Below are 25,516 nucleotides of genomic sequence, written 5' to 3'. Positions count from 1 at the left end.
TTCTTTGCTTGCATATCATGTTTATTTCTGTTTGCACATCATGCATATGGATTATATTCTGTGCTCCTTGGGGTCTTCTGTTCTGTTTTGCAGGTTGGGGGGTTTGTATGAGGTAAAAGGCCCACTACCCAGGCCAAGTGACACATAGGATTAGCGTGGATGCTCATGTTGACTACCGTAGCGCTTGCTATGGATGAGTTCAATATGGGGTACCATAACTGGGCGAGGTTCTTTCATGGAACACTGTGTCTGGCACGCTTGTTGCCTCAAACACTTTGTACCCCATGGGAACTGTAGACCCTGGTGACCATTAGGGACCACCTGTCCGTGTCTAGAATCCATACCCGTGAGTTTGGGGAGGGACAGGATACTAGCCTTCATCATACCCGGATTTTCACATTGCAATCTGAAGCCGAAACTTTGAACTTGTCATACCCAGTGTTACTCAGATATTCAGAATCGCGAGAGGCACTCAGTCTCTCACCGCATTGCACCATGACACATCATGTTACTGCATCCACCTCACTTCATTTGAGGAGAATCCTAAAGTCCACTTCAAAAATAAAAAGAAAAGAAAAAGAAAATGAAAAGAAAAAGAGAATATTCTACTTCACAAAAGGAAAAGAAAAGAAAATATGCAATTACGAATGGACTTTAGGATTCTCCCGATGAAATGCATTCCACCATATCATTTAACATGCATGTTTATTTATTTTCAGGAACATTTGGCTTTGTCTCCGACCAACTCATGGCTCCTCCATTGAAGACTGGTAGTCGCAACATCTCTTACACATTTCTAAATCCGAATCTGGATTCTCTCGAGTGTTTGGTTAAGAAGATCACGCCGGATGAAACAACCAGGTTCCGTGAAAAGTATGGGTATATTCTGAGTCTCCTCAAGATGCCGTTCACCAAATACGAGCAAGAAGGAGTTCATACCTTGCTTCAGTTCTACAACCCTTCTCTCCGTTGCTTCACGTTCCCTGACTACCTTTTGATTCCCACATTGGAAGAATATTCTCTTTTCCTTGGTGTTCCGATCAAGAAGGGGGAAGTTCCGTACTATAGCACCATGGAGGCTCCCACTTCTATTGAAATCTCCAAGGCTCTTTATTTGAGCAAGTCAGTTGTTGATGCAAATCTTTCCGAGAGAGGAAGATGTCAGGGTTTTCATATGGAGTTCCTGGTCAAAAGAGGGTGTGATGCTGCTGAAGCGAAAGAATGGGACACTTTTAGGGCTATCCTGGCTCTAAGTATCTACGGTATCCTAATGTTTCCGAACGTGCCTGATTTTGTTGACATGAGTGCAATCCATTTGTTCATTCTACAGAATCCTGTTCCTACACTCTTGGGGGATGTTTATCATTCAGTTCATCAAAAGAACCGTCAAAAGAAGGGTTTGGTCAGATGTTTTGCTCCTTTGCTATACCGTTGGTTCAGATCACATTTGCCTGAACGTGGAGCTTTCGTCGATAGTAGGCACACCTCTAAATGGGCTGAAAGGATTATGGGACTTAGAGCCAAAGACATTGTATGGTATAACAGATCTTTGGAAGACAAGGAGGTTATCATGAGTTGTGGAAAGTTCAATAATGTGCCCCTCATGGGTGTTAGAGGTGGGATCAATTATAATCCCGTCTTGGCTAGGAGAACTTATGGGTATGCTTTCGTCAATCCTCCTGAGCAATCTGAGGTAGCTGAGAACATTTTCTATCATGTGGTCACCGACAATGGGCAGATGGCAGAAGCTGTACAAGCCTGGAAGAACATTTGTTGGAGAGACAAGAAGCATTTTGGTCAAAGGGACTGTGCGACTTATGAAGACTATACTAGGTGGGTCGAAACTGTGGCTAATACCCAAGGAATGCCTTTCCCTATTAAGGATCCTTTGTACCCTCCTGTTGGCGCACAACCCAACATTGTCTCCATGCCTCGTTATAATCAGACTGTTGAGCAGAATCGGAAATTGACTGAACAAATGGAGACAATGCAAGTTAAGATGAATACTGATAGGCAAGAGAAGCTTTCTGCCCTTCATAAGTTGAAAATGAGAGAAATAGAGCTTGAAGAGTTGTACGCCAAGGGAAGCACTTCTCAGAAGAGGCCGAGAGTGGTTGTCGATCCCAAGTCCACTAAAATTCAAGAGAGGAAGATCAAAGAGCATTATGAGGATCAGTTGGCGGAATTGACAAAAAGGCTCCAAATCCAGACTGATATAGCCAAATCAGAGAAAGCCCGTCGAAAGAAAGCAGACAAGCTCCTTCTGGAACGTCAGGCAAAGATTGAGGGGTGTTATGAAGAGATTCGCAAGTTGAAGGGTCGAATGGAGGAAAAGGGCCAAAGTGATACTCAAGCTCAAGAGGAAGCCAGAGGTTGGGAATTGAGAAGCCGTTACTTGGAGACCATGCACTTCAGAAAGGACCTATTGATTCAAGAAGTTGTTAAAAGACCAACCCATGCTGAGACCAAAAAGCTGTTTGAAGAAATGAAGGCTTGGAGCTATAAGAACATTGGAGATAGCCCACTTCGCCATTTGGACATGGGAGATCCTGCTTAGTATTGGTTTTTGTTATAGAATCACCACCAGTCTTGTTGGATGGGGTTCTTATTTCCATTTTCTGTATTGTTGGCTCATGAGAGCAGAATATTTTGTACTTCAAACGTGGTTGTGGAATTAATGGATTATGGTTGTTTATCTTGGTTGCGCTTCGTTATTTCTCATTATCTTGTGGTGTTGGTTCGAGACAAAGCCAAAAATTCTTGAAAATAATATAACATGCACACATGCACCCATGCACTCATATCATACTGCATTTTTAGGTTTTTTTTATCAGATTCTAATTGGGGTCCCTTCCAACAACAGATTTCTTTTCCAACGACGAAGCTGACTTTCTTACATCCTTACCGCACCAGGAGCAACGAGAGAATCATGGATCAATTTGAACAGAGTCAAGCTGCCCTCCGTAGGGATATGGATGTTATGGGGGAAAGAATGACCCAACTTATGGAGACTCTTCATGTCGTTGTCCAAGGGCAAGAACAGCTCAGAAAGAGCGTTGCTGGGTTGATCAAAGACACTCCTACCAATTCTGCTGATGGAGGGGTGAAAACTAAGGAGATTCCTGCTGAGGGGATACCGAAGGTAGTGGATGACCACCACGAGGTTATTGACCTTGAACATGATCTTACTGCTGAGTTGACTGAGACTGCTAAGATGTACCAAGCTCTTGAAGAACGTCTTAAAGCTGTTGAAGTTGCTAAAACTTCGAGTTTCGACACCGCTGCTATGTGCTTGGTACCTGGGATTGTTATTCCCCCGAAGTTCAAGGTGCCAGATTTTGATAAGTACAAGGGAGTCACCTATCCAGAAACTCACATTCGTTCCTACTGCCGTAAGATGGCCGCCCACGCTGAGAATGAGCCTCTGCTTATGCATTTCTTCCAGGATAGTCTCACTGGAGCCCCGTTAGAGTGGTATATGAAGCTCGAGAGGTCTAATGTTAGTACTTGGGGAGAACTTGTTGACGCCTTCTTGAAACAATACCACTACAATACTGCTATGGCCCCCAGCCGTGCACAGCTGCAAAATATGTCACAGAAATCTGAAGAGTCCTTTAAAGAATACGCCCAGAGGTGGCGTGAACTTGCTGCTCGTGTCCAACCTCCTCTCCTGGACCGTGAGTTGATTGATCTGTTTATGGGAACTCTGAAAGGGCCGTATCTTCAGCACATGGTTAGTAATACTTCTCCTTCCTTTTCGGATGTGGTCATCATTGGTGAGAGGGTTGAAAACTGCGTCAAAGCTGGTACCATTCAAGGTGTCACTACTCCTAGCACCTCAAGTGGTAACGGTAAGAAGCCGTATTCTGGGTTTGTGAAGAAGAAGGAAGGTGAGACTAGCACTGCCTCTGTTGACCAAAGCCGAGCTCCTGCATATTCTGCTATTCCACCTCCTTATTATCCGATGCCTTATGCTGTTCCCGGTCCATATGTCCCCCAGGCATATGCTGCCGCTCTCCCACAACCATGGATGGCACCCCAACAGCCTTTCGTACCACAACAACAGGCTGCTGCTCCTCAGAATCGTCAGCAGAACCCTAGACCTCAAGGTCAAAGGGGCCCACAAAGAACAAGATTCCAAGATAGGCGTATTGATCCGGTTCCGATGTCATATGCCCAACTCCTCCCTCAGTTGCTTGCTGGCCAATTGGTACAACTCCGTGAACTTGGGCCTCCGCCTAGTCCTCTCCCTCCTGGTTATGATGTTAATGCTCGATGTGAATTTCATTCAGGGGCTCCAGGCCATACTATTGAAAAGTGTAGAGCGTTCAAATTGAAGGTTCAGGATCTCCTTGACGACAAGCTTATCTCATTCGCCCCCACTGGTCCCAATGTGCAGAATAATCCTATGCCTCCTCATGCTGGTACGACCAATGCTATTGAGTTATGTGATGATCAGATCCTGGTAAATGATGTTAATGAGGTTAGGATGCCGCTAGCAGTTGTCAGAGAGTATCTTATGCAACAAAAGGTTTTGTGTGAACTACATGACTACTGTTTGCAATGTTCTTCTAATCCTGAGGAATGCACTAGGTTGAGAGAGGAAATCCAGAAGCTGATGGACGAAGGCGTCCTTAGGGTGGAAAGGGTTGTTCCTAATGAAGATGTGGCCACTTTAGAGATCCCTTACTATCCTGCTGAAATGTCAAAGACTCGGGACACTTCTTTGGTCATTCATGCTCCGAGTACTCCTTTGGTCGTTCAAGCTCCGAGGACTCCGTTGGTTATTCAGGTTCCAAGTACTCCTTCGACTCCTCCAACCTCGTCTCTTGTTCCTTCTCCTGTGAATGATTCTAAGGCTGTCCCTTGGAGTTATAATGCCGTGTATATTCGAGGGAAGAAATATGATTGTCCTCCAGTGGGTAATTCGAGCATCACTAATATTACTGGCACTAGTGGCATTACCCGTAGTGGTCGGATCTTTGCTGCCCCTCCACCACTTCCTAAAGAGACCAATAAAGAGGCTAGTACACAAGCAAAAGGAAAGCAAGTTGCTGTTGATCCTCCTGTAACACGTAATGCACAAGATGCCGAGCAGCTCTTGAAGATCATTAAGAAGAGCGATTACAAAGTGATTGACCAACTTGATCAGACCCAAGCCAAGATCTCCATCTTGTCTCTCTTGGTACATTCTGAAGCTCATCGTGATGCTCTGATGAAAGTTCTGGCTTCCGCTCACGTGACTCAAGACATTACCGTGCCTCAGTTTGAAGGGGTTGTGACCAACATTGCTGCTGGTAATTGTTTGGATTTTTCTGATGATGAACTTCCACCTGAGGGTAGAGCACACAACAAAGCATTGCATATCTCCGTCAAGTGTCTGGATGCTGTGTTGTCTCGAGTTCTGATTGATACAGGTTCTTCTCTTAATGTGATGCCCAAGGCCACTTTGTTTAAGCTGAGTATGGATGGGATTATGATGAGACCATGCACTATGAGTGTCAGAGCATTTGATGGTTCTAGAAGGTCCGTAGAAGGAGAAATTGATTTGCCTGTCTTGATTGGTCCTCACATGTTCTACATTGCCTTCTACGTTATGGATATAAACCCTTCATACACTTGCCTCTTGGGTCGTCCTTGGATTCATGCTGCTGGAGCTGTGACATCTACTCTCCACCAGTGTTTGAAATTTGTTGTGAATGACAAGATTGTTGTGATCACTGGTGAAGAGGATTTGATTGTCAACAATCTGGCGTCATACCGTTATGTTGAAGTGGAGGGAGAGGTACAAGAGACACCTTTTCAGGCCTTAGAGATCGTGTCGGTTGATAAATTCCCCGTGGTTGAGAATAAGAAGGAACTCGGAGCACCCCTCTCGTCTCTAAATGATGCTAAGGCCTTCTTAGAAGCTGGTACTCCCCATAGTGCCTGGGGCAAGCTGATTGATGTTCATGAGAAGCGAGACAAGTATGGCCTTGGGTATCAACCATCCTCTTCTACTCAGCTCAGCATAATTCCTGGAAAGAAGGTGATTCCCCCCATTTCTCAAGTGTTTGTCAGTGCAAGCACCAGTTCTGGAAGTCAAGTTCGCGCCGTGGATGATGATGATGAAGAAGATCTCTCCAAATTCATTTGCCATGCTGCGCCTGGACAGGAGCTCAACAATTGGACTATCTTGGACATCCCCAGAGTCACTTTTATGGAGATGTAATTTTCTTGTTTCGATAAGTCATATGCTTCGCCCTAAGCATTTTGACCATTTGTACAAAGAAGGGCCCCCATGTTGTTTCAATCTGTTTAATATTGAATGAAAATCATATCTTCGCATGCAATTACTGTTCCATTTCTTTCATTTTTGTTTTTACTTTAAAAACTTTTTCAAAAATGGCAAAGCTTTTTCTTTTTTCTTTCTTTTTATGTGATGCATTCTAAGGCATAAATCATCCATCGTGCAGATCCGGCTCGAATTCCACCGAAAATGATAATGTTACAGTTCCACGTCTTAATATCCTTGAGAATCCAATTGACCAAGCTGATGAGGATAGTGGGGAAGATTGCGAAGTCCCTGAGGAATTGGCAAGATTTTTGAGACAAGAGGAGAAATCTATTCAGCCGCATCAAGAAGCCATAGAAATCATCAACCTCGGTTCAGAAGAAGCAAAGAGAGAAGTCAAGATAGGGGCCGCTTTGCAAAGTGATGTAAAGAGAAGGTTGATTGAGTTGCTTCGAGAGTATGTTGATATCTTCGCCTGGTCATATGAAGACATGCCTGGTTTAGACACGGACATAGTTATGCACAGGTTACCGCTCAAACCAGAATGTCCGCCTGTAAAGCAAAAACCACGAAGAACTCGACCTGATATGGCTTTGAAAATCAAGGAGGAAGTCGAAAAACAGTTGAAGGCGGGTTTCTTATCCGTGTGTGAGTATCCTCCTTGGATTGCAAACATAGTACCTGTTCCCAAGAAGGACGGAAAGGTACGCATGTGTGTTGACTACCGAGATTTGAATAGGGCAAGTCCGAAAGATGATTTCCCTCTGCCTCATATTGATGTGCTAGTCGACAACACTGCTCAGTACTCGGTGTTCTCCTTCATGGATGGTTTTTCTGGCTATAATCAAATAAAGATGGCTCCCGAAGATATGACCAAGACTACCTTTACTACTCCGTGGGGTACGTATTGTTATAAGGTGATGCCTTTTGGTCTTAAGAATGCGGGTGCAACATATCAACGAGCGATGGTGACCCTTTTCCATGATATGATCCATAAAGAGATTGAGGTGTACGTCGATGATATGATTGCAAAATCCCAAACTGAGGAGGAACATTTGGTATATCTTGAGAAACTGTTTGCTCGTTTGCGAAAATTCAAGTTGAGGCTTAATCCAAACAAGTGCACTTTTGGAGTGCGATCAGGAAAGTTACTTGGATTCATTGTGAGTCAACGAGGGATTGAGGTTGACCCTGATAAAGTAAGAGCAATACAGAATATGCCAGCACCGAAGAATGAAAAAGAAGTTCGAGGGTTTCTTGGGAGACTGAATTATATAGCCAGGTTCATTTCTCATCTCACTGACACTTGTGAACCCATCTTTAAGTTGCTGCGCAAAAATCAAGATATCCGATGGGATGATCATTGTCAAGAAGCCTTTGAAAAGATCAAGCAGTATCTCCAAGAACCACCAATTCTCATGCCTCCGGTTCCTGGGAGGCCGCTTCTTATGTACTTAACTGTGCTTGAAGGATCTATGGGGTGTGTGTTGGGCCAACATGACGAGTCTGGTCGAAAAGAGTGCGCCATTTATTACCTGAGCAAAAAGTTTACCGATTGTGAATCCCGCTACTCACTACTCGAGAAAACTTGCTGTGCTTTGGTATGGGCTGCTCGCCGACTGAGGCAGTATATGTTGACTCATACCACTCTATTGATCTCCAAAATGGACCCGATAAAGTACATCTTTGAAAAACCGGCTCTTACAGGAAGGCTAGCCCGATGGCAAATGCTTTTATCAGAATACGACATCCAGTATGTCACACAGAAGGCTATCAAAGGAAGTGTCCTTGCAGATCATCTTGCTCATCAGCCATTAGAAGAGTATCAGTCAATGAAGTTTGACTTTCCTGATGAAGATATCATGAAACTAGATGATAATGAAGGACCCGAACCAGGAGAGCGATGGACTCTCACGTTCGATGGTGCATCAAATGCTATGGGCCATGGTATTGGGGCAGTTTTGACTTCTCCTCGTCAAACTCACATCCCTTTCATAGCTAGAATATGCTTTGATTGCACGAACAATGTCGCAGAATACGAAGCTTGCATAATGGGTATCGAAGCAGCCATTGATATGAGAATCAAGATCCTTGAGGTTTATGGGGACTCTGCCTTGGTTATACATCAAGTGAGAGGTGATTGGGAAACACGACACCCCAATTTAGTTCCTTATAAGGACTATATCTTGGAGTTGCTGCCCGCTTTCGAGGAAATCACTTTCAATCACATCCCCCGAGAGGAAAATCAATTGGCAGATGCTTTGGCTACTTTGGCGGCCATGTTCAGAGTTAGCTCCCCTAAAGAAATGTCGGACATAACGATCCTCCGTTACAAGGAACCTGCCCATGCATTCCCTGCCCATTGTCTCACTACTGAAGATGTGTATGATGAAAAGCCATGGTATTACGACATCAAGAGGTATGTTGAGAAGCAAGAGTATCCCGAAGATGCTACGATTGGTGATAAGCGAACGCTTCGGAGGTTAGCATCCAAATTCTTCTTGTCAGGAGACGTCCTGTACAAAAGAAACTATGATTCAGTTTTGCTCAGATGCGTGGATAGACACGAAGCAGAATTGATCATGCGGGAAATTCATGAAGGATCTTTCGGAACTCATTCCAGTGGACATTCTATGGCCAAAAAGATCTTGCGAGCAGGATATTACTGGATGACGATTGAAAGTGATTGTTATGTGTACGTGAAGAAATGTCACAAATGTCAAGTGTATGCTGACAGAATTCATGTTCCTCCGACTCCTCTGAATGTCCTGACATCGCCTTGGCCCTTTGCTATGTGGGGCATAGACATGATCGGACGGATAGAGCCACAAGCTTCAAATGGACACAGATTTATTCTTGTTGCTATCGACTACTTCACCAAATGGGTTGAAGCTGCTTCTTACAAGAACGTAACCAAGCAAGTCGTTACTCGCTTCATCAAGAAGGAGATCATATGCCGATATGGGGTTCCAAACAAGATCATCACTGATAATGGGTCCAATCTTAATAACAGGATGATGGCAGAGTTGTGTGAAGCGTTCAGGATTGAACATCACAATTCATCACCCTATCGGCCAAAGATGAATGGCGCTAGGGGTGTAAGCGGATCAGAAAAAACCAATTAAACCGACAATCCAAACTAAACCAAACCAAAATAAAACCGATTGTTTATGGTTCGGTTCTAAAACCGAACCAAACCAATAAAAACCGATGTTGTTTGGTTCGGTTCTCGGTTTTAGTTTTTAGGAACCGCCAAACCGATGAACCGAACCAATGGAAATAATTACGCTCTAAGTCCTTTATTCCACCCTTCATTAAGCTCAAATTTTGTACCTTTCCAACCATTCTCCATCTTTGTTTTCACTTTCTTCCTTTAAGCAAAACACACATTTAGAGTTAAACTCCAAACATATAAAGTAAAAATCATAAATGTTATGGTATCCTTCTTCCGGTTCAAATTCTCTTCGTTAATTTTCATATTTGTTTTTACCTTTCTAATTTCTTCTTCAACAAAACTCTTTCTAGTCTTGTTACAAAATAGTTTTATGTGTATTTAAGGCGGAAACATGTTAATTGATGTGTGTTTTTCTGTGTTCTATTTGTTAAACTTTCAAATCTATTTCCAACATTCCGATATCAAGATTCAACTTTTATAGTGAATTTATTTCATTATGGAATGAAACTATGTCATTGTTTCATATATGGATTAAGTGCAACTTGTAAGTTGTTTGAAAAATTAGAGCATGAAATAAATAACATGAAATGTATTATTTTAAAAAATAATAGCATAAAATATACCAAAAAAAAACAATATTGAAAAATACATTGATGAATATAATGTTTGACAAAAATATTAAAAACCGATCAACCGAACCAACCCAAACCGAACCAAACTGATTAGTTTGGTTCGGTTCTATTTTTTAAAAATGTTAAAAACCGAACCAAACCAAACCGATGAAGATATTATTGGTTCGGACCTTTTTTTGACCAAAAACCGGTCTAAACCGATCCGATTACACCCCTAAATGGCGCAGTCGAAGCTGCTAACAAGAATATAAAGAAGATTGTCCAGAAAATGGTTAGAACGTATAAAGATTGGCATGAGATGTTGCCATTTTCTTTGCATGGCTATAGAACTTCTGTCCGTACTTCAACTGGGGCAACTCCCTTCTCTCTTGTCTACGGCATGGAGGCCGTACTACCTGTCGAAGTGGAAATTCCTTCGCTGAGAGTCTTGATGGACGCCAAACTCGATGAAACAGAATGGGTTCAAACGAGGCTTGATCATCTCAATCTAATTGAGGAAAAACACTTATCCGCTATCTGCCATGGCCAGTTGTATCAGAAGAGAATCAAGAAAGCGTATGACAAGAAGATTCGGCCTCGAGAATTCCACACAGGTGACCTAGTCGTAAGAAAGATCTTGCCAATTCACACCGATCCAAGGGGCAAATGGACTCCCAACTATGAGGGACCATACATCGTGAAGAAAGCATTTTCAGGTGGTGCTTTAATCCTGACAAAGATGGATGGGGAAGACGTTCTGCTTCCAGTCAATTCAGACTCAGTCAAAAAATACTACGCATAAAAGACCCGCTAGGTCGACGTACCTAGGCAAAAATAAGGGCATCCCGGCAAACCAAAAGGGTTTGGGCAAAAATTAGGGATAAAACAAAAAGAATAACCCGCTAAGTTGAAAACCCGAAAGGGCGACTTAGGGAAAAAGGGGCATCCCGCTGGATTGAAAACCCGAAAGGGCGATCCAGGCAAAAGTTAGGGATCAAAAGCGAGAGGCTGTAGTCTGAATATCCTTCACGAAGACCACTATACGCCCTTGGCAGAACAGACGGATCAATCCAACCGTTACCCTTCTGAAGCAAAGCATTGAGAGGATCAAGGATATGGGAACTGTAGCAATATCAGTTTTAATGGAAATCCGAGCATTTCTCTTTGCCATTTTACTCTTTGCATTTTATTTTCTTTTTTCGCAACTACCTCATTTAGGAGTTGCCTCCCCTGTACAGAAGCCTATTGTAACTCGGTGAACTGACTTTTTGTAAGCAACCAATGTTGCGGTGAGCATGAGTCGCCACCGACTTTTACTTTGTCCAATGTTAGGAAAGGTAAAAAGTACAGAAAAAGACCTTTTGGAAGAAAACGGGCTCGGGGGGTAAGTTATGAAAAGGGAAGGTGTAAGCACCCTTTTCATCCGTAGTTTTCTACGGGCTCTTAATTTGCTTAGCTCATGTTTGTTTGTTTGTTTTGAATTGAAAAGGGGCATAAGGACTTTAGCGTAAATGCGTAGCCTTAGTTTTTCGAAAGAGTTTTGAAAAGATGTTTTTATTAAGCTAGGCATATTAAGAGCACTACCCTAAATAGTTGGTCTTTTTCTATACCTTTTAAAATTCCTAGGATTATCCATACTATATAGAAGTAGGAAATCCTTGTTTATATTGGACGTGCGGGTCATCGAAGGGTCATCGAGGTCGTTGAAGGCAACAGGTAGAGGTACCCTTAGCAATTTCAAAGGAACGATCATCACTTTTCGTAGGCAACAATCGAGGGTCATCGAGGGACTTAGTGACGATTTTATATCGAGGGACCTTTGCTAATGGGTACCTCTACATTTCGAGGGACACGACCTTTTAATTTTTCGTAAGGCAGCCAAGAGGGGAGTACCCTAGAGGTGAATGAGTGCAAGTGCGTTGTATTCGGTTATTTAATCTTGAAGTTAGTGAGCTAACGATTGAGTTAAGTTATCTTGTCATACAATCCTATTAACATACATCTAGCAGTTAAATATGTACAGAAATTTAAAGTGCGGAATGTAAAGTCCTACACTATTACATGAGCTTGGGGATGGGGATTACATTTTTACGAGTGGGGATAAAAATTATTAAAAACCCAAATAAAACTTAAAGTGAAAATAAAATATGTACGAAAATTAACAAGCTATAAAAGGAATTCGCAAATGTTCACCATAGTCCATAGACTCGAGATAGTACCTCACAAAGAACCAAGAAAGTGTTAGTACGGATATAGGAAAATGATGTTTGAAGAGTGAGAAAAATATTAACAAATACTAATTACAATTGGCAAAAGAAAATATAAAATTGAATATATCAAAACTCTAAAAGAAAGAATGTAATTAAAATATTTTTTTTGTTTTAATACTTAAAATGAATAAGGCTCTCTAGTATTTTCTTGGATTTTTCGATGATGACATTAAACAAAATTAATTTGATAAAATGGTAACAATTAAATCATTAAAAAAAAAAAACTAATCTAAATAAATTAACGTAAAAAGAAAGTGTCTTTCATGTTTTTCTTTATTTTTATTTTAGTAAAAATCTAAACTAATTAACTAAACTTAACTGAATTAACTAAATTCAAATAAGATAAAAAAAATCTAATCAAAACTAAACGAAAAAACTAATACATGAAAAAGATATATTTTTTTTACGTTATTATAATTATTATTATTATTTTTTATTTTGATAAAACTAGAATTGTTATTTGACTTTTCAAAACTTAAAATCATTGAATAAAAAATCGACACATGGCATAGCTTATTACAACACACATATCATGTCACTAGATTTGAAGCTATTGAAACGCAGCAGCAAGCCAGCAACCCATTCCTCTTTGTTTTTCACTCTTTCTCTTTTACCAAATTTCATCCTAAAATTACACAACACTCTCTCCTTGATTTTATTCAAACAACATGAAATTAAGTAACACCATACAATCCATTGGAGAGGAGAGAAACTTACCGGATCGAAAGCGGCGACGATGATGGGGTTGGTCGGAGGTTGAATGAGGATGGTACTCGGTTGAGATCGGAGGCCGGTGGTGCAGCGCAACGGGTGGCTTTGCGGCGGCCGGTGCTTCACGATTTCGTCTGGGCCGCGGTGGATCTAGATCTTCGCGGTGGTGGTTTGTGTTCTCCAATCCATTTTGCTGCTCTTCTCTCTTCCAAAGGGATGCACCCCTTCAATTGTATCCTGTAACTTTCATGAAACAAAAAAAACTAATAATACTGCTGTTAATTAAAACCAATAATATTAATTGTTAAAAATCAATACTACTAATGTTAGTATTCATGATGGAAGCATGGTTGATTTTGAATTCCCAGATTATGGTTAGTGTTATAATTGTTGTTAATGGTAGATTTATTGGAGTGAATTGTTTTATGAATGGTGGGGTGATTGTTTGGATTGATGATTAACAGGTTTGTTATTGTGTGGTTGGTTGTTTAAGCCTTGAGGTTTTGTGGAAAAAAAAAAGGGTTTGTGAATTGGTTATGGTAGTGATATTGTAGTGCAGTGAAGTGAACGAAAAAAGTTGGTTGAAATTAAGGGTTAGTGACTATGTACGTGAATGAGTTGTCGTGAGAGTGGTCCTGCAGGTTAGGATTGTTAGCCCCCCTTATAGTCTTGAAACTATGTCACAAATGGTATTGAACAAACACATTAACCGATATTATGATGAGCTTTGTCTACGGTGTTAATTTCTTTCAATATTTGAAGATTTTGTCTTGAGGTTGTTTTGGAAGGTTGAATGATTTTGTCCGCTCACTGTTTTGGAAAGAATTGAAAATCTCTAAATAATAAAATAAAGCTAATGATAATTATAAAAAAAGCTACCTAATTATATATATTTAAAATAATCTAATATTTGAATAAATAACATCTAAATCATTTTTTATTTTATAATTTTTTGGTTATTTTTGAATAAAAAATGAACAAAAGCATAAAATTGAATATAAAAAAAATGCTTAATTTAAAAAAACGAAAATTCAATTAAATAATAAAAAAATAAATTTTTTTGTGATTTTTGAAATAAAATTAAAATTAAAGTTAGAAACAAATAAAAGGAAAAATGTCAAAAGTGGGATTTGAACCCGAGACCCTGTACCTGCAAACCTTGCTTCCTTACCAATTGTGCTATATTATTTATTCAAAATAAAAAGTCAATTGAAAGTTTATGAAGCATCAGTCAATATTTCACTATTTATTAAAATATAACAATTTAAGAGTAAACTATTATATTTTTAAAATAGACTTTAAATCGAATATTTGTAAAATTCAGGATGTCAATGTAAATGAATCCAAGATTTTATAAAAATCCAATTTTGAAAATAATTTCGAATTTTTTTTCTTTTTTTAAAATGGTGGGCAAATTTTGGGGTATGACACCTATTCACAGGCATTCCATCAATAAAATGATCTTTTGATGCAAAAGCTTTCTTTCTTTCTTTTTCGCATGCGAGATGTGATTTAATTCGTTATTAAACATGGCATTGAAAGCGTGGGGGCAATAATCACAAAATCAAAACGAAACATGATGTTACATAAACATAAAAGTGTTCTAAAGGGCACCATTTGCATCCAAACGTTGTTTTCTGTGCAGGTTGCAGGTTCTAGCCATCATCTTGGCTCATGATGTGTCATAAAAGTCGTCCTCATCCCACGTGAAAGTTCCAGAGTATAATTCATCAGTACTGGCAAGCATGGGGCACCTGAAAAGGTCCATATCCCTCTTCCATATGACAGACGAAGAGCGGTCTCTCAAAGCTCGTGATTCCCCAAGCAGCTTAGGATGTAAGGAAAGTCGAGCAAAATCATTTCATCCCCAGCAGGGCTATGTTCCAACCCTCAACGCAGTTACCAATAATCTTTGGTACTGTAGGGTTCCAATATCAACTCTCGATGATGGCTCAAGATCACAAGCAACGGACCCCAATGATCCCACTCCTCTGCCTCACCAAAGCCTTTATTTCGCACCTTGCATATAGTATTCATTGCATTCATGTTGCATCTATAAAAAGGCGTAGCATTTCCATGAAAATGGAGCATTATGCTAAAGAAAAATTCAAACATGCATACAAAGCATAAGCCAGATAATACAAATCCGCACCCAGTCAAGACAATAATACATCCCCACATAAAAGGTTGTCCTTACAAATTCCGATTGATATCTGCTACTACATTTCTAATTTCTTCCAACCACGGTGCCGATGCGAGGTATCTTCAATCTCTGATGAGTGTCTGACACAATGTATTCTTTTGTCCCTCGATGTCGAGTCGATGTTGAGTCATAGATCGCCACGAGATCTTATTCCTTTCCAAAGTGTGGAAAATCGCACGAGATTTTCTTTCGAGGTTGAGTCATAGATCGCCACGAGATCTTATTCCTTTCCAAAGTGTGGAAAATCGCACGAGATTTTCTTTCGATGTTGAGTCATAGATCGCCACGAGATCTTATTCCTTTCCAAAGTGTGGAAAATCGCACGAAATTTTCTTTCGATGTTGAGTCATGAGATCGCCACGAGATCTTATTCCCTTTTCTTCTGTTGACGAGTTGATCGCCACGAGATCTTCTTTCGATGTTGAGTCATAAGATCGCCACGAGATCTTATTCCCTTTTCTTCTATTTACGAGTTGATCGCCACGAGATCTTCTTTCGATGTTGAGTCATAGATCGCCACGAGATCTTATTCCTTTCAGTCCTGACGTTGAGTCGTAAATCGCACGAGGTCTTTTTCTTTCGATCATTGTTTCATACAACCATTCTCTTTGAAAACCCCGTGTCGGCACCGCCACCACGTCACAAGCTATCACCGTTCATCCAACTATTCACTGTATATTCTTCCACCAGAAAAGCAAAAATAAATTCCTCTTTCCCCAGCAGATATCAAAACAAAAAATAAGGATATCATGTACACCATCTTCTCTTTAGGACAAATTTCTGGTACTTTGATATTTAATCTTCTTCTACCTCGAACGTTCGAAAGACTAGCGTCAATCTCACCTTCGAGTTTAAGACGATTAAATAGGGGCAGCTGTCATACCCCAAATTTGTCCTACCCCTTAACTTCTAACTGGCTTTAGCTTCGCATTTCATCTGCATACCTTCCATTAGGTCATCTAACATAGGTCATGCATTCATTAGTCAATACAAAACACGGGATCGATGATTTTGGAAAGCTTGAGGTTCCTTTATGGCTTTGGGGCCCCTACTTCAGATAAACTTGTTTCAATGGGTTCTTCTGTGATTGAATTATGGAATTAGAGTTGTGGATCATGAATATTGTGGATTTCCTTTTCATTAAGCTTCAAAGTTATTCTTCGTTCATATTCATCAAATTCAATGATTAAGGGTTTATTTCCCTATTTTTGTGACGATTTAAAGGATACCGCTCATTAGTGGAATTACAAGCCAATTACAAGTTATGTTAAAAGAAAAGGGCCCCAAAGAAGAGTTTTGTTTTCATTCATAAGTTTAGAAAGGTGCAAATTAACAAAGGCCCCATCATTCTCTCAAATGGTATTCATCACTTTCAAGCAATCCAAGGTTCACCTCATCAAAATCCATATTCACTCATCATTCAAGTAACTTCAACATTCATCACAAAAATAATTGTTCATACATGTACATATGCCCCGAAAGTCGGTTACATTTACAATTCGAAGTCACTACAAGCCCCAATCATCACAAATACATACATGAAGAAATTCATACAAAAAGGATCTATGCAAAGTCAGTATCCTAAAGTCCTGTCCGGATCTTCAAGCTGCAGCATTCATACATTCCTGGTTAGCAAAGCTAGTCCCTGAAGCATACACAGACAGCCATGCATTATCATATTCAGCCAACACATAACATGACTCAAGACAGAGTACTTAGCCTCTTCATAAAACCTGTGCAGCCATAAGAAAACCTATATTAATACCCAGTTAATTAACTATCCCTTTTTGTCTAACCTCTAACTGTTTTCTACTAATAGTTTCTAACTTAACCAGAAAAGATATCTAACTGATCTCATTACTAACAACCTAACTTCTCAAAACTAACCATTCTCATAATCTCATTTCATGCCTATACTAACCTGCCCCATTTGAATACCTACATAAAGCAGAACCATGCTTCAGTCATACATCTTCATTCATAACCAACAAATTACATAAAAAATACTCATACATACACTTTTACCATCCATCACTCCTCATGATTAGCAAACTTCATCTTTGCAATACTCTGTGTTCTGATCTCGGTCCAGGTGGGACATTCAACCAAGTGAATCCGCATCCGTGGCGCAAATGTATTTGAATCCTGCAGGGGAGTATAAGCAATACCTATCATATTCAGAGCCAAAATTCCACAACCAGAGTGCCATTCAGATACGGTTCAAGCAATCAATCATTGAGACAAAAAGTGAACAAATACAAAAGGAACAGTCATACTGCATCCGTGCATAATCAACTGGAAAAGAGACAGAAAATCCAATACAAAACCAACTGCTAGAGCATTTCCTAACCTTTCTAAACCACATTCAACCAAACAAAATTCACACAGCATTCCCATAAAGCCCAGTCAGCCCCATTGCTCACAATTTAACCAATCCTACATCAATACACAACACAGTCTCGTATCACCCTATTCAATTCAAACTAACATCCATAAACCAGTTCAAAAATTCAGGAACATATTCCATCTTCCTCTCTTCATCAATCAATAACTGCATCTTCATCATCTTTCTCTCAATTCCTCGCATTCTTCTTCAATCCGATCCCTTCCATCTCTCCCATTCTTCAACCTGCATAAACAAGAAAAACAGCAGCACATACATTCACATTAACCAATAAACCACATCAGTATCAGTTTTGAGAAGGCAAATATACAGTCCACACCATAACTCCATAGATAAAACCTACTACAGCTCCGCACAAGCAATTGACTCATACATGTAACACATACACATACATATCCATACAGAAAACCATGATCAAACCCAAAATAAAAGCTAGTTGCCAACACTGCCATATAACTAACCTACCCATTCCTAATCATCCAAGCTTCACAAATCCTAACCATTAACAATCCATGACAGTTTCAAATGCACATAGCCCCTGCATAATACAGAAAAATCGAATTCAAACAAAGTCCCACACTCAAAAATCAGGAAAAAACCAAATACGAGTCCCACATCCGAGAAATCAAAAATATGCTGCAAACAAAGTCCCACACTCAAAAATCAGAAAAAAGCATTGCAAGTTGTAAACCTGAGTCCCACATCTAAAAATTCCTAATGATTGCCCAATCATTGTCCTATAAAACCAACTCCACCCATAAGCTGACACCTAAGCACTATCACCATCATTGTCTCGCTTGCAGACTTTGAAGGAAAGATTGTGAAACCTCAGTTCAAACACTCTCAATTCCCATCCCTTCACTCAGAGCTCACCACCAGGGTTGTTTAGAGCCTGCATCAAGCTCTGAACCAAACCTGAGCTTAACCTCAATCCGTCAACGCTCAACATTCCTGCCTCACCATCTCACTCCCCTATTACGTTGTTCCTCAGCCACTCTCAATCGCTCAACGCACAACGCTCATACAGAAATTCAGAAGAAAAAAGCATAAAGGAAAAATCGAGACGCACCTGAGCCAAGGGTCATTCTCACGTCTACTTCGCGATTCAAGCAGCGGCAAAGGACACACTCCGGTCTTCTTCGACACTCCTCACTTCAGGTAAGCCTAAATCCTCTCTGTTCATGGCATAGCATCGTTGTTTGAATTCCATGGTGCAATGTTTGAATGAGTTTAGGGTCAGCTTTCTACTTGATTTCAATCTGGGTGAGTTAGGGTTCGTATTGGGGATTCTGAGTTCTGTTTGAATCAAAGATGTTTTGGGGGGGAACAACAAAAAATAGAAGGAGATAGGGCATAGAGGAGAGTGGGAGCGGAGGTAGACTATGGTGGAGTTATCGATGGCTCACGGCGGAGACTCTCGCCGGAAATCGTGAGGACGAAGGAGATAGGGTCGGATTGGGAAGAGGTGAATACGAGGTCCCTAATTCCTCTTTCTGTTTAATTAAATTTGGGTAGTTGAGGAACAATTGAAAAATCTGAATAACATAATATCATGGGCCACAATTACTAATCCGCACCCCCCTTTGGCCCATAACACTATTTTTTTCTGCAAAAAAAATCTGAATAAAAAACCTCTTTGGGCCTGCCTCCATGGGCCTGCGCCCAGCCACTATTGGCACCATCATATTCACTTGTGCACCTCCCTGGCCTTATTTCATTTAGTTGTTTTTTTATTCTATTAGAATTTTTATTGATTTTCTTTTAGATGCTAGAACTAATTCTCACCAATCATTTTGAGGCTTTAATGCCAACTTTTGACTCATATTTTTGACATATAAAAATATAAAAGATAGTAGCTTTTAGGCTATTTGTTTTTAGTTTTTTTACTCGATTAGAACTCTTTTTCTCTCACAAAAATCAATATAAAAAATAATAGTACTTTTAATTCACCTGTATGCTATATTTTGAATTGTTCGATTTCACGCTTTTATGCTATTTTCACTACTCCACTTTTTGCTTTATTTTTCATGTTCCGTTACTCCTAACCTTAGGTAGAAACCATGACAATAATAAGTAGAATCCCTCATTCATATTAGGCTAGTTTTCTTAGGCTAGCTCTTTTTCTTTTCAACTTTAATCCACTCTAAAAATACTTGAATAAATCTCCCATTAAAAAATACCAAGAAAACTCATAAAAAATGACTAATAAATACTTTGACTAATAAAAAGGGAATGGAAGCTTGTAACTTCTCTTGCTTAAGGGATGTTCGAGTGCTTGGGGCTCCCTTGCTTAAGGGTTCCATTCAGGCGTAAGTTCCCAACCTCTAAAAAACACAAACCAAAGAGTAACTCGAGTTTCCCTTGCTTAAGGGATTTCCTCGAAACACTCAAACTCTCTCTCTCTCTCTTCTCTCGCTTTCTTAAGGGCATCGTTATTTCCGCTCCATTGCATCCTAGGCTGTCCCCTCGTGCAAGAGCGCGAACGTTAACGCCGCCCAACTAAAAAACACAAAACAAAAAAAAACTATGGAGCCGAACTACGGCGCTCTGATTCCTGAAAAGGATACGTAGGCATCAAGTCGCGGGGCTTGAACGAGCACACTTGTAAATATTTCCTTCTTTTCCCCGTATTTCTTTTGCATTCATTCGCATGTAGACATAGACATAGTACACACCCTTTAGATAGAAACAAACATAGGTGGATACCATCGAGAACGATGGGCGCGAGGGGTGCTAATACCTTCCCCTTGCGTAACCGACTTCCGTACCTTGATTCTCTGGTCGCAAGACCCTGTTCCTTCCTTTGTTAGGTTTCCTGGTATTCCTTTCCCTTATGGGATAAATATATTGGTGGCGACTCTGTTCATTTTTCGCGAGCGTGCGACAACTTGCCACTGCCTGAGGTTGGCGGCGCGAACATTAGTTGCGGCGCGAACACCATGAGATTTTGGTGAGGTTTGCTACTGCCAGACGGTTCGCGGCGCGACCTAGCTGTTGCGCGGCGCGAACTGAAGCCTTCTTAACCAATTATTTAGTGTAATAACATAAAACTGTTTCGACCATAACTTTTGAACCGTAACTCGGTTTTAATCATCGTTCGAAGTGGTAGGAAGTTAGAAGCGTGTACTTTCTAGTAGTGTAGGTTTTGGGATCAAAGGAGAATTATTTAATCGAGAGTCGATTTGCTTGATTACTTGGGTTATTTATCGTTCGGAACCATGTGGACGGTATGCCTTTGGTATGACGAATATGTACCCTATAATTGTGATAAATTGCCATTGTTATAGAAATAATGTTAATCGTTAGGTTGAGTCCTATTGCAGGTGGATTGGTATGCCTTTGTTATATATATTATATCAAAGAGGGTTGAATAACTTCATTTTATATGAATAACGGATAAGTGAGGAAAACTAGGATTTGTTAGGTATATGTAACTTAACAAGGAAAACCTAGGATGAGACATTATATGGAACATACGTGTAATTGAATATTCATGGAGGAAAGGCTAACATGCCTAGTGGTTTGCGTGAGCGATCACCATTGTATGATGTATTAATCGGAACCACTGTATTTCTTTATTCTTTTTTTTTCTTTGAATGCTAAGAGGCATTTTATGTGCAGAGAGGCACTGTGCAGAGAGGCACTAACAATCTTGGCAGGTTTGATTCCCGCTTTTGTGTACGAATGGAACCTAAGGGTAGAGACTTGTGATGGTGTACGGACCATGTGAAGTGACGATTCATGGGGGAAGGCTCATGAATCCGAATCCATTTCGTATGTCAAGATTTTCCAAAGGATCCATGACTCGTGCCACCTCCTAGACGTAGAAGGGGACGGGAATAGAGGGATGCCTTGGTATTGGTTTCCGATTAGTAATCTTGTGTTTGAGTTGTTGAACTCTAAGTATGATTCCATATAATGTTAGTGTGTGAACTCAAGGTCTAGTTCCTTTTATGACTTGAGACTTATAGGCTAGAACCTTGTAAAACTGAGAGGATCCATAGGATAGGGAACTCACTAAGATTTTGTATCTCACCCCATTATATATTGATTTTAGGTACTACAGGTTCCGCGAAGGGTAAGGAGAAAGCAGTTTGATTTCCTTGTTCCTTATGTTCTTTTGGATATGGCGAAGCTTCCGTTGTGGAGTTCTTTTGAGATCATTGTTTGATCTAGTTCTTAGTATTTTCATTTTGAACATCTTGTATGTATTATGCCATTGTGTAGAATATTTGTATTAGGGCATTAATATGTATAATGTGTTGACTAGGAACTTATTGGTATTTCAGTACCAAATACTTGGATTCATATATAATTATATGCTTTGATGTATGTTTTTATATATGGGTGTTACACAAATAGTTTGTTAAAATATTTATGTTCATTTCAAAAAATAATCAATTGATACGTTGACTAAAGAAATTAGCAAAACAATTAATGGATATATTTTATGCATAACAATTAATGGACAGTATCAAAATAATTTTTAAAATATTTATGTCAGTTTCAGAAAAAATAAAGATTTTTAAGAATAACCAAATGATGCGATTGATTAAAAATTTAGAAAAACAATCAATAGATATTTCTTGACATAACAATGAATGAATAGTATCAAAATAAATATGTTAAAATATTTAGGTTAATTTAAAAAAAAAAATCAGAATATTTAAATGATACTTTGACTAAACACCCTTATATATACTACTACTATTGATTACAAATTCAATAGCTATCTAGGGCATCATAAACATTACAAATTCAAAATGTCCATCACCACTTTTGATTACGCTCTCCCTTGCAAAACACACAATAAGTATGATGTTTTTTTCAACTCTTTCATTATTCACACAATGATTACAAATGTTCCTTCCATGGTCGACAAATGGCTTTTAAGCATCAAGCCTTACCTCAACGACAGCGACAACGTCATCGTCGGGTTGGATGTTGAATGTCTCCTCGCCAAACGTCGCGGTATGCCAAACACGACTGCTGTCCTTCAACTTTGCATCGGTGGAGAATGTCTTATTTTTCAAATTTTACACGCCTCATTTATTCCAGAATCACTCATTAATTTTTTGGGCAACAAAAACTACAAGTTTGTCGGTGTTGGAATCAAAGACGACGTGGACAAGCTTCTTAGAGATTTCTCCTTGCGTGTTGTAAGCTTTGTTGATCTTCGCACACTTGTTGCAATAAAGATGAGTGACAAAGCTTTGAAATTTGCAGGGCTTAAAACATTGGCTCTTCGTGTTGGTGGTATAGAGACTGAGAAACCAAAGAAAATTACATTGAGTAATTGGAGTAATTTTCCACTTACTCTTAAGCAAGTTGAATATGCATGTCTTGATGCTTTTATCTCTTTTTAGGTTGGAAGACTTCTTTTCTTATTATAGGGTTTTATTGATTTTTATGGATTTTATTCATCGAGTGAAAGTATTGAAGATTTTATTACATATCAATATATCAAGAATTTTATAAATTGTTCATATTATTTACTTTATTCATCGAGTGAAAGTAAATTACATATCAATATATCAAGAATTTAATAACTTGTTCATATTATTTACTTTAGTCTTGTTAAATTTATGTATAGTTATACTTTGTCGTCGTTTTTATACTTGCATATGCAAGTCGTGTTTTAATATAAATATTATAGTATGCTGAAGTTTGGCTTTCAATTTTTTACTTTCTAGACATAAGTTTGAAATTATAAAATGTTATAAGTTCAATTTTGAAGTTTTTTCTCAATCTTATTTTTTTCTCGAATAAATTTCATTGCCGGTCATTATTACAATATAAGTTAATTTTGAAGTTTTGAATGAAATCTTATCATCTATTAATGATTTATATCTTATTTAGTGTATTTTTATTTGATTTGAATTAGAATTAATTTTAATTTATTTTGTATTATTTATTTAAAAATTAAATATGATTTAATTTTACTAAAATCTTAAATTCGAGCTAGATGATATTTGATTATGTGAAAAGCAATCTTTTAAAAAAATAAGATTTAAAATGAAGGGTAGAATTGAAAGAAAGAAACTATATCAAAACTTAATTTGTCTTCTATATAAGGGGCCAACTAATAGAAAACTAAAAATATAGTCAGAATTTAAACCTCCAAACTTTTAATAAAAGATGAGAATTTTATAATAATAAAATATTTAGAGTAAAATATATTTTCTTACTGAAACATATCATAAAAAAGTTAGGTTGAGCATTAAACCGGCACATATTATACCCTTCCATATATAGATATACATTCAAATTTAAATTAAAATTAGCTTAGATTTGATTTGATTTTTTAAGATTGATTAAGGATTCTTTCAGATTTGATTTGATTTTTATCGTTCCATGTTAATTTTATATTTGATTTTTTAAACTTTCTTTTAGAGATTACATAGATTACTTATTTAGAATATGAAATATAATTTATAAATTTAAATTATCCATGAAGTATATGTATAGTTCGTTTGATAACTAATGACTACAGCATCGATAATCAAATTAATGGGTGTTTTATGCCAAAATCTCTTGCTTCTAAACCGATCCAAATACTTTCTTACATGAAAATATAAATAAAAATGTGGGGTGATATTACCATATGTGAATATTGATACCCTATCTTTACAAGCCATGTAGAACTCAGAAGTCGATTAGCATAACAAACGTCCACCGCCTACTAGCACTCCTTATTTTCGAGTCTAATTTTACGGAATTAGGGACAAAATTATAATCCTTTCCACAAATATGGTTTTACTAAATGACCTACCTCCATTGCATGGAAATCTTTTCCACCAAATATGGCTTTACGGCTGGACCTACCTCCATTGCATGGAAATCCTTTCCACCAAATATGGCTTTACGTTACGACCTTGTTCTTTTCTTCATATGCATAAGTGGTTCAAACCTAATATTTTCCACACTAAGCTTCTTTAGAAAGATACTATTTATGGTAACATTATCATTATACCCATCGTCATCAAATCTCTTTAACGCATCAGTCGTTTCTCTGTTAATATTCTAAAATGAGATATTACACTATCTATAATATACACGGGACTTGTTTTTTTATAAATATTAGAATATATACTTTGTCTAACTCATCCTCATAAATTTGCTAGGGTTTCCATTAGACATTGTTGTAATGTTAAATGGTAGTAAAATATGTATTGAGCAGTATATTCAATGGTAGTAAAATATGTATTGAGCTGTATAATCAAATAATTAATTAAATATAACATAAAATATATTTTATATAATTGAAATTAAACAATACAAGTGATACAAGACTTATTTAAATTGAACATCTAAACATTTTAAATGGAATTGAAAAAAATTACTTATTTAAATTGAACATCTCGACATCATAATTGATTTTGAAATGCACCAAATTCTTAAGATTAATTTTGTTTAATAATTTTTTTATTAATCGGTGATAAATATTTATTCATTAAAATACCAATGTTAAATATATTTTTTTTAATATTTATCAATGAAAAATTAATTTTGAACCTTTTTTTAGTGTACCGATAAAAAATATTTGTCCAATATTTCTTAATAGTTATCGATGACAAATATTTACCGAGTGTTTTTTATATACACTCTCAAATATGTTTCTAAAATATATCAATATCCCTTTAAATTTAAATATTCATCAATGTGTTGTGTTTTAAATATATAATACAATTCGTATATCATAACTATTTTCATATTTATTGAAAAATATTTAAAAGGTTTATATTTAAGTAATTTATCTCTACTTAATCTTTAGTATAAATAATAATTAATTAGTTATAATTATTGTTTTATCTTGCTAAAAATCTCTAAAATTAGCCAATTAATTAATGATAACTATTTATTCAATG

The 25,516-nt window shown here is 38.2% G+C and overlaps 2 protein-coding genes across 2 annotated transcripts; both read left to right on the top strand.

Moving 5' to 3' along the window:
- The first annotated feature begins 748 nt into the window (after positions 1 to 748).
- LOC131614195 (uncharacterized) lies at positions 749 to 2,557 on the top strand. Its single transcript, XM_058885817.1, has 2 exons — positions 749 to 1,934; positions 2,061 to 2,557. The coding sequence occupies exons 1-2, from the start codon at positions 749 to 751 to the stop codon at positions 2,555 to 2,557; spliced, it is 1,683 nt and encodes a 560-aa protein (XP_058741800.1).
- A 19,941-nt stretch (positions 2,558 to 22,498) lies between these two features.
- On the top strand, positions 22,499 to 23,014 carry LOC131614194 (uncharacterized). The gene has a single exon (XM_058885816.1). It carries the CDS (start codon positions 22,499 to 22,501, stop codon positions 23,012 to 23,014), a length of 516 nt encoding a protein of 171 aa, XP_058741799.1.
- The last annotated feature ends 2,502 nt before the right edge of the window (positions 23,015 to 25,516 follow it).

This window comes from Vicia villosa, linkage group LG6 (assembly GCF_029867415.1).
Source record: "Vicia villosa cultivar HV-30 ecotype Madison, WI linkage group LG6, Vvil1.0, whole genome shotgun sequence".
Taxonomy (NCBI): domain Eukaryota; kingdom Viridiplantae; phylum Streptophyta; class Magnoliopsida; order Fabales; family Fabaceae; genus Vicia; species Vicia villosa.
This window is presented reverse-complemented; position numbering and strand designations above follow the sequence as displayed.